Source organism: Bombus vancouverensis, chromosome 12, assembly GCF_051014615.1.
Source record: "Bombus vancouverensis nearcticus chromosome 12, iyBomVanc1_principal, whole genome shotgun sequence".
Classification (NCBI taxonomy): Eukaryota; Metazoa; Arthropoda; class Insecta; order Hymenoptera; family Apidae; genus Bombus; species Bombus vancouverensis.
In genome coordinates, this window is record NC_134922.1 from 12,891,996 (window position 1) to 12,901,781 (window position 9,786).

At 44.1% G+C, this 9,786-nt stretch overlaps 3 protein-coding genes across 3 annotated transcripts; all 3 read left to right on the forward strand.

The window, feature by feature from the left end:
* The first annotated feature begins 34 nt into the window (after positions 1-34).
* Positions 35-2,888, forward strand: LOC117155365 (tubulin beta chain). The gene is made up of 5 exons (XM_076623111.1): positions 35-91; positions 494-958; positions 1,371-1,675; positions 1,767-2,064; positions 2,638-2,888. Exons 1-5 carry the CDS (start codon positions 35-37, stop codon positions 2,854-2,856), a joined length of 1,344 nt encoding a protein of 447 aa, XP_076479226.1. The 3' UTR covers positions 2,857-2,888.
* A 3,243-nt stretch (positions 2,889-6,131) lies between these two features.
* On the forward strand, positions 6,132-6,743 carry LOC117155250 (uncharacterized). Its single transcript, XM_033331038.2, has one exon. The coding sequence runs from the start codon at positions 6,240-6,242 to the stop codon at positions 6,567-6,569; it is 330 nt and encodes a 109-aa protein (XP_033186929.1). The 5' UTR covers positions 6,132-6,239; the 3' UTR covers positions 6,570-6,743.
* A 1,124-nt stretch (positions 6,744-7,867) lies between these two features.
* Positions 7,868-8,881, forward strand: LOC117155249 (uncharacterized). Its single transcript, XM_033331037.2, has 3 exons — positions 7,868-8,070; positions 8,193-8,495; positions 8,588-8,881. The coding sequence occupies exons 1-3, from the start codon at positions 8,059-8,061 to the stop codon at positions 8,690-8,692; spliced, it is 420 nt and encodes a 139-aa protein (XP_033186928.1). The 5' UTR covers positions 7,868-8,058; the 3' UTR covers positions 8,693-8,881.
* Positions 8,882-9,786: the final 905 nt, after the last annotated feature.

A 9,786-nucleotide genomic window follows, 5' to 3' on the forward strand; every position in this document is an offset into this window, starting at 1 on the left:
GGTACGAAGATCGTAGAGGAAGAAGAATAGAGAAATGCGTGAAATCGCTCATCTCCAAGCTGGCCAATGCGGCAATCAGATAGGGGCTAAGGTATTTCTCACGAATTTAATTCGTTAAAGATCAAACGCTGAAGTGACAGTGAAAATTGCGTGTACACGATATTATCGAGAAATGCGAAAAGGTTCAAAGTCCGAATTTTTCAATTTTTTATCGTTTTTCGTGAATTTTTATTGCGCGTATTCATATTGCTCTTTGATGAAATCTATTATTTTTTATAGTTTTCGTCAGATACGTTAGTTTTAGATAACGTTTAATTATCATAACGTGTTTCAAATATCATTTCGAGCCGATACGATAAATCAAAGTGCTTCTTTATGGCTTTGACCAAGAGTTGAACGAATCGAAATATTTTAAAATATCTTTTTATGGTCGTCATTCGCGACAGTCGAGTTTCTATATTCCCAAGCTCACCCGATACTTATGTTTTGATAGTTTTGGGAAGTGATCTCCGACGAGCATGGTATCGATCCAACGGGCACTTATCACGGTGATTCCGATCTCCAGCTAGAACGTATAAACGTTTATTACAACGAAGCGTCAGGTGGAAAGTATGTTCCTAGGGCGATCCTGGTCGATCTAGAGCCCGGTACCATGGACGCAGTGCGCTCTGGACCGTTCGGTCAGATATTTCGACCGGACAATTTTGTTTTTGGACAGAGCGGCGCCGGCAATAATTGGGCTAAAGGGCACTATACCGAAGGAGCGGAACTCGTCGATTCCGTTCTCGACGTTGTACGAAAAGAAGCTGAAAGCTGCGATTGTCTTCAAGGGTTTCAGTTAACGCATTCTCTTGGCGGTGGAACGGGCGCTGGAATGGGCACGTTGCTTATTTCGAAGATTCGCGAGGAATACCCGGACAGAATTATGATGACGTTTAGCGTGGTACCCTCTCCAAAGGTATTCTTTCTCCTTAATTGTTTCTGTTTGAAGCACGGTGGAATATTTAACACAATGATTGATCGAAAGTCGAGTGCGTAGAAAAATTTTATTCGCTCTCTAAATAAATATAAAAAAAAAAATAAAATTCTCTAAAAGGTATTTTAACTATTATTTCGAGTATCTATAAAGCAAAGTAGCAGTACCTAAAGCTTCCTACGCGATTCGATATTTAATATTCAATCAAACGTTTCGTTTTATGAGGCCGTTTTATAGAACGGCGTGTATCGCGACATTTGAGTTGGCTTGTAAACAAAAATGTTGCTTATTTACAAACGGGTTTTTTGAATTTTCAACTTTGTGCAACTTTTTAAACAAAACACTTGACGACCTGTTGCAAAGAATCGGAAAAATAGATCTCGTGTGTTTGCAGGTATCGGACACCGTGGTGGAGCCTTATAACTGCACTCTATCCGTGCATCAGTTGGTTGAAAATACAGACGAATCTTACTGTATCGACAACGAAGCCCTCTATGATATTTGTTTCCGTACTTTAAAGTTAACAACACCAACCTACGGCGACTTGAATCACCTGGTGAGCGCGACGCTTAGCGGAGTAACCACGTGTTTAAGATTCCCTGGACAGCTAAACGCTGATTTGCGTAAACTCGCTGTAAATATGGTACCTTTTCCCCGACTGCATTTCTTTATTCCTGGCTTCGCGCCTCTAACGTCCAGGTATAGTATCGCCTAACTATTCGCTAGCTTCAATTGCTCGAGAGAAATGAAAGAGTTTGTCACGTCGCGTATACTGTCCGTTCTGAGACAGAGGTTCGCAGCAGTACAGAGCTCTCACGGTACCAGAACTCACGCAACAAATGTTCGACGCAAAAAATATGATGGCAGCGTGCGATCCTCGTCATGGTCGTTACTTGACAGTCGCAGCTGTTTTTCGAGGGAGAATGTCGATGAAAGAGGTGGACGAACAAATGCTCAATATCCAGAATAAGAACAGCAGTTACTTCGTCGAGTGGATTCCCAGTAACGTTAAGACCGCTGTCTGCGATATTCCTCCTCGCGGATTAAAAATGTCGGCGACTTTCATTGGAAACTCGACGGCCATTCAGGTATACTTTATGGGAACGATACAGCGCAGTTTGTAAGTTACAGTTTTGAGGAAAGAGGCCCGTTAATGTGGCCACGCCCAGGGCCATGTACGTTCTTTGCATGCAATTTACGTCTTGAATCGCACAAGTTATTTGCCGATTAATATTCTGCGTAACATCATTCATTAAAATTATACGCTATTAAAATTCTGTCTCTCCTTGGTTGTAAAAAAAAATACGACGTACACCTCCGTTCATAATTTTGCTACGTAGCATTAATCCAGATTGTCGGGAAAACGATTAATCGGTTCGTGCGAGATAACAACTCGGAATATGAGAACAAATTTTGTTAAAATTCCATCACGATCCTTTGATTTAAATCTTAGTCTCGAAACTGGCTTACGCTCTTCGTTTGCCCCGAAATATCTCAATTGCGATCGTTGATTGCTCTCCCCGCTGATATTACGACCGTGCTGTATCGTATCCACCTTCGATAAATCAACTCATCGAGTACGATTCTATCGAACGAAAGAGACAACAATTATCCATCGCGAATCTCCTGTTTTTAATTTTATCTTCTAAATGCGAATTTAGGAATTGTTCAAAAGAGTATCGGAACAGTTTACGGCGATGTTCAGGCGGAAAGCTTTCCTGCATTGGTACACAGGAGAGGGTATGGATGAAATGGAATTCACCGAAGCTGAGAGCAATATGAACGATTTGGTTTCCGAGTACCAGCAATATCAAGAAGCCACCGCCGAGGAAGAGGGCGAGTTTGACGAAGAAGAAGAGGGCGAGGGTGAACACCCGTGAGCTTGAATTATCTTTACAAAAGTATATATACGTATATAACGAGTTTCGTTTCTTATAAAAAAAAATACGCATGTATCACACAAACTGGTATTGCGATTAAAATAGATTTTCTCCTTACACGTTCTCAACTCTTCCATCACACTCTTTCCCTAACAACTCGTCTATCCTCTAACAATAAGACAGCGTATTGTATCTTTTAAAAAACACATCAACTACGTTCCTTTAATATACTGTGTAAAACCAACCACAATACGATTTTTTCTTGGCAAGTTGAAGATCACAAGTGAAAAACGCGATACGTTATATTTCTTGTCCTTTTATAGAAGAACAATTTTACAACTCAATATCGCAATCGATCGGTTTCGATCGTATTTAATTTTGGCATTAAATACTTTCTTGAATATTTAAGAAATATTTGCAGGGTCAAATGCCATTAGATTTTATCCAATCGTTGAAACTTTTATTTGAAAAAAAAAAAACAGCATCTCGTATACGCTAGCCCAGTATCGTCGAACCTGTCACATGATTCTTTCTTCGATTACTTTATATCAAAATATTTATTAATCATCGATTATTACGTGATAACGTGTAGCCTTTCCCGTGCGATCTTCGATTGTTCTCAACAAATTCGGTGATCAATCGGCTAACGATATGTAGTAACCATCGATAAACCTCGTTTCCCTTGATCCGTTTAGCGGAAAGTTTCCCATGCATTTATGCACGGCCGTATGTTCTCTGTCTCGTAATAAATGCCGCTGATGCATAAGTGGTGAAAGCATACGACGTCGAAGCCTCAACGATCGACCATGAATCATCGAGCGTCCCGCGAGAGAATGAAACGATAGCATTGTCAACGGTATTGTTACACTCGAGGTGGTTCGCGGTTCTTTCACGGGTTATGACGTTCTACATTCGATCGGTCGAGGTCCCTCCGAGATTACTACATTCGCGGTTGGCGAGGCACGAACAGACAACGTCGCGTTCAAGACCTCGCTTTGCAAGTTATTTATCGTGTCTATACATCTTTTCGGTTCTTTCGTCCGCAATTTCTTCCTCTCGACTCTCGTGTTACAACCCGTTCCAATTTTATCCCTTAAACCCGGTTCGAGTTGCTCAAATTACCTACAATCGCTCGGGAAAGTATTCACACGCACGTAGAAACCTTTTAAGAATATGTTATTCGCGGATTTTCCAAAATTTCGCCAACGTTAGTGAAATTTGAAAGAAACCTGAAAATAATACGCGAAAGTTACAAAATATCCACTTGGAAAATATTTTCAAAATGTTAATTTTATAAGAGAAAATGTCACGGAACTGTATAATTACCCAGAACGGTAGTTTCGTTAGTTTTCAAAACCTATTTCTGTCTCTTGCTCTTAGTAATCCAGTCCAGTCATAACGCGATCTCGTATAATACGCGTCGTCTTTTTTATGCACGTAACTGCTATGTTATACAGGTGATAATTTGCCAGCAAAATCGTATCAGTCATGAATCTAATATGTAACCGTAAGTATTTGTATCGAACATGCGATGACAAACACAGCGTTACGAGCGTGCAAATATAACTAAAGCAGATGAAAATAGACCGTTACTATCGATTCTTGGAAATTTGTTTGTCGAGGTGACCAGGATTTGACCTAACACGCTGTAACTTCAGAATCTATATAGAACGATAGACGATAGTCGTAACGAACACGTACTTATCGCAATTTCAGACGACGATAAACGTCAAAAGCGGTGCAATGGTGGATCACCGGCTTATTTCGATCAAACGATAACCAAGAAACAAAGTCGCCAAAGTACGATACTCGCGCGAAACGCGACATTATCCGCGATCGCTATAAACCTCGAGTGATTCGAAGCTCGAGGACGGCGGTCACTTTTATAGCGAAGCATCCCCCATCTGCAAGAACTGGTTAACTTTTAACGACGCCAGTCGAGAGTCTCGAAAATCCTGTCTGGTGCCGTAATCCGAAAGTCTTTGCACGATATCTGTCGGGAGGCCAAGGCCTTCCGGATTTGGGCGTTGCTAGGCTCACGGCTATCGGCGATCTCGTATCGGACCATTTCTTATACCGATTCGACCTCCGACGATCGACCCGTTCTCTACGCCGACCAAAACCTAATGGACGAGCGTCGTCGGCGAAGGTCGAAACAAGTATCAAAGATGAAAAAAAGCGTAAGCTCGTGGAGGACGAACTTTGTCGGATGGCGTTCACCAGAGTAAAGAGACGTTTACGAAACGCGACCTTGCTACGAAATACGCGGTCGGCGGACAGTCGTTGACAAATGAGAAAGATTGATGAGAGCGAAGGAGAGGGAGGGAGAGAGAGAAAGAGAGAGAGAGAGAGAAAAAGAGAGGAAAAGGAAGGAAAGATTTAGATGAGGTGAACTGGTTCCGGGAAGAAGCAAACGCCAGGCGAATTACGAGAACACATGCATGGATTTTGTGGAATCGAGTTGATCGTCGTCGGTTTCGCAAACGGTGTCACATCCCCGCTTCTTTTGTCTCTAGCCTGGTGTAAGAGACCTTCTAAACGACTCCGACGCACGTAGGCCTGCGTCGCGACGCGTTTCGGTAGCTAGCGGAGTGGGCGTTAAAACACGGCTTACCAATTGTTACGTAATCGCATTGCTGTTCGAAGTAAACACGCCTGTATAACGTAATCGGCACCGGCGTTAACTTCGATCGGCACAAGTGGGTTACGTTAGCGTGGAAATAGAGACCGGATTACGGGATGGGATTCGCGTATATTAATTAGCGAACGGTCGGTTAACTAACTGAAATTATCTCGAAATACGAGGGGTGTTTGCTCGTTATAGATATGGACGATGGATCCTATAATCGGCCGATACAGTCACCGCTTTTCGTACAGGGTGAACTCGTTCGAATCTGTTCGATTCGAACTTGGACATAGGTGCATGCGATACGCTCATCGAGCAAACGATAAGGAAGAGAAGGCGTCGATCGGCATAGGGTAGACGATGGTATTCGTCGATAACGAAAACGCGAAAAAAGTACGGGGTCTTTCGAGTACGTTGCACGCGGATCCAGATCAGGATCCTCGGTCCTTGACAGTGTTCTCCCCACATGGAGTGCGAGCCGAAACGAAAGGACCCTGAATATGTCTATAGTAACGAAGGTAGTGGGAAGAGTGGTAGGATAATCTCGTTCAGGACTAGTCGAATCGGCTGGAGTGGGTATTGTGTGCAAGTGCATGATCGAAACACCCGTTCTTGGTGGGAGAGGTCAACTTGGAGGAATAAAAGGGCAGCAACTCGACTTGTCAAGCATCATTCTGCTCTCAGCGATCTCAGCTGTTATAGCACGAAGCTTCTCCGAGTCTCTTGATCGAGCAACGACGCAACTACCTTCGCAACCATGTACAAATTCGTCGCTCTTTTCGCTCTCTTCGCCTGTGTCTTGGCCGCTCCAGCACCGGAACCTGCACCAGGTTTCCTGGCTGCACCAGCGATTCATCCTGCGCCGCTCGTCGCCGCCGCACCACTCGCTGTCGCCCACACAGTGCCTGTCGCCACCAGCTACGCCAACACCTACAAAGTGTCCGTCAAGAGCCCGGTAGTCGCCGCATCTCCTTACTACGCTGCTCCCGTGGCCACCGCCGCCGTCGTCAAGACCGCCGCACCCATCGTCGCTGCTGCACCAGCCGCAACCGTCCTCGCTCACGCTCCGGTCGTCGCCGCATACTGAACCACGCTGTACCACGATCAAACGACGGGTCCACATCTCCAGCCGCTCTAGTCGACCGTGCTCTCTCCGATCACGTCGATAACGAGATCGTTCCATCCGGCATCGGACATGACTCGAAGATCCACGCTGTCGGCTAATTATCGTCAATAAATTTTTGCTAATTTTCAATTTAAACGCTCGTGTCTCTTTCTTTCCTTCATCGCTGTTTCGTCGAATGACTCGTCTCCTAGTTCCTACTGGTAGCTCGTATTCTTCTATGTTTTATACAGCTACTTTCGCGAAACTGTTCTTTTCGTCGCGTTTAACCACGATCCAATTTCCACGATCTACGAGTTCAACATTGGATTTAAAAATCGTTGCAATCGACAAATTTATTTTGCAATTTGATAAAGATTTCAGAACAAGCGAAGAATTTGAGTGAATTCGAACGATGAAACGGAAAGTATAGGAGGAACGGAGCGTCGTCGATATGTGAAAAATTTCCTCGGTAGGAAATTCGCTTGGCCTCGAGTTTAAGGACGAGCAAAGTACCCAGATCGACCTGCGAACCGGTTACAATCGCAAACTCGATTTTTGTCGTCCAAACGGGCACGCCCTTATCCCTTCTTCGCCTAAGGCGATCGTTACAATGTTTTACGTGAAAATTTATATCTGTATTGTCCTTCGTCTCCAAGAATTTCAATAAAACGATTAAAAGGACACATCTTGTTACCTTGTTATCCTGTTTGTTAAAAACAACGCTGTTTAATTAACAAACCTGATATAGAAGCAACAAATTCAATGCATCGATTTGTATTATCAAACGGATAATAGTGGAAGAGAATTTTCATGGCATCTCGACGACCATGTATTACATCACAGGGGCTTTCGCCCGCTTGTGTCAACCAATCCGATATACAACTGGTGTGCTCGCTGTGATATAAACATGACGATATTCATTATCCCCGAGCTTGCGTTCCGACTATTATTCCTTGACAATGTTATTCTTCCTTCATCGCTCTTTGTGGAAGATTTCTTTGGTGCAAAATTAGACGATACGCGAGCACGTCACCGTTCGATTTTAACGTGCCAATCTATATACATAAATTAAGTATCGTAACAAAAAGTTTTACGTCATTTCAACGACTGTGTTTCGATTTCGATGGATTTCATTTTGATATATTTTTGAAATTCTGTTCGAAAATATGCGAGAAGATAGTCTTGCTTATTCGGTGAAGCACCGGGTATCGAGCTAGTAGGGGAAAAGAACGTTCCCTAAGATTTTTCATGCAGGTTCAAGGTGAAGCCACGTTACAGAATAAGTCCCGCCCCTAAAGTCGTAGCGGAATGCAAAGATGCGTAGGGACTTGCGTTCCCTACTCGCGGACAGGGACGGGTTTCCTTTTTACAGCACCTCCAAGATCTCTATAAGTACGAGAGGTTCGAGTCGATCCTCGACCAGAAATAAAGCAGCATCTCGAAGCGTGTGTACAGAAAGCTCGGACTCGTCATGTTTAAATTCGTGAGTAAAGCTTTCCGAGCTTCGTGATATTAATATTTTCTAAAAAAAAAAAAAAAAAAAAAACCGACCGAATCATAACTGCGTTAGTCTATCGGAAAAGAATCATCTGCCGGTCTTTATAGATTATTCTAGCTGTCGCGGTCGCCGCGACTAACGCCGCTCCAACATCTCCATCGACGGCCAAACAGGAAACTTCCGCCGACTCCATCCCCCTACCAACCCCTACACCGGCTCCAGCACCGGCTCTAGCACCGGCTCTAGCTTCGTCACCTTCGGCATTGGCTACAGCGAGGTCTCCCGCATCTGCAAAGGCTCTCACCACGATAACCGAGATAAAAACACCAGCCTCGACAACGAAACTATCGCATCTGGTAGCACCTCTAGCGACCTCCGTAGCTGCGGCCCCCATTCTCTCGCCTCTACAGGTCTGTAAGACTCCGTGTTCGACCGAGCAGCTAACAAGCCGTTCGTTTCGAGTATCTATCACACGCTCAAGATAACTTTGATTTCTTTCCAGGTGTCCGCGTACGCTTACGCGTTGCCAGCGCTGGCGCCACTCGAACTAGCAGCAGCACCATCCACTTACTCGATCGAACAGCACGGATATCGCATTATCTACTGACGTCGTGAATCGTGAATCATCGTTCGTTCTGGGATTCAGGCGGTAACGCATCCCCTAACGTACCAACATGCAGAAAACGGCTTCCCTTCTCACCAGTCATCTCCTCTCCATGTATCGTGCATCGATAAATTCGCTCGAATCACGTAACGTTAATTCGTTTCAAATATACATCAGTTCATAAAATCGAAACTTTGTCCGAGTATCTGTACCCTTCCTTTTCGCTTCCTTAAACGTGAATCGAAATCGAAAGTGAAAATAGAAGCCGCTTTCACTGCGTCAACGAAACTCTTTCCATCGCGACACGAAGACGATGCACAAGGAATGACAATACGCTCTGACCGTCATGCGTAATCCATAATTCGTAATCTTTACTCGCTTATTACCGGTTGCTCTCGGTGTAAATAAGTTACGATAATTGGAAACGTTCCCTCGATTCGTTGGTTTTCCCAGAAACTTTCGCAGAGAACATAATTCAACGGCGATTTCACTGCAGCCGACGGCACGCGTAAAACCCAGAGGGTTACGACAGAGGGTGGAAAATCCGGATTGCGTAACCGAACACAGCTCGATGCTGCACAGTGCCGTATCCGTGCTCGACATTTCACCGTTGCTCGCAAACGAATCTGACTTTGACTTTACCTATCGTTGAAAAGAGGAAAATTCTAACGAAACAATGGCGAGCAATCTTTTTTGACATTTGTCAAATCGATGACGGGACTTGGGTAAAGCAAGGAACGCTTTCTCCCGGATCTCGAAAGAGCGATATGGAACAACCTGCTACGAAAATGGTCGTTGTGGAGGCGTACGAACGTAACTATGGGCTTGAAAAATTTTAGCATCACAGACGTATTAAAAAGTCGAAGCATCAAAACGTGGAACGCTGTGCAGCTGGACCAATGGTTCGTTTACTTTCCCATCGTCGCGGAATAGGAGAGAAACCATCGACTTTCTTATAACCGCAACGTATTCCGTGCTTTTTCACCAAATCGTAATACGCGTTGGGTTTATAAACTAAAACTCGAATCAAATTCTGTCATTTGATAGTAGGACCATTCGACGTCGTAACGGTGTGAGCGCAATCATTTATCGTCTTC

Coding starts and splice junctions, on each gene's coding strand:
- LOC117155365 (XM_076623111.1), top strand. CDS start 35: ATGCGTGAAATCGCTCATCTCCAAGCTGGCCAATGCGGCAATCAGATA. Junction 92..493: donor GCAATCAGATAGGGGCTAAG/GTATTTCTCACG, acceptor ATGTTTTGATAG/TTTTGGGAAGTGATCTCCGA. Junction 2,065..2,637: donor GAAACTCGACGGCCATTCAG/GTATACTTTATG, acceptor ATGCGAATTTAG/GAATTGTTCAAAAGAGTATC.
- LOC117155250 (XM_033331038.2), top strand. CDS start 6,240: ATGTACAAATTCGTCGCTCTTTTCGCTCTCTTCGCCTGTGTCTTGGCC.
- LOC117155249 (XM_033331037.2), top strand. Junction 8,496..8,587: donor CCATTCTCTCGCCTCTACAG/GTCTGTAAGACT, acceptor ATTTCTTTCCAG/GTGTCCGCGTACGCTTACGC.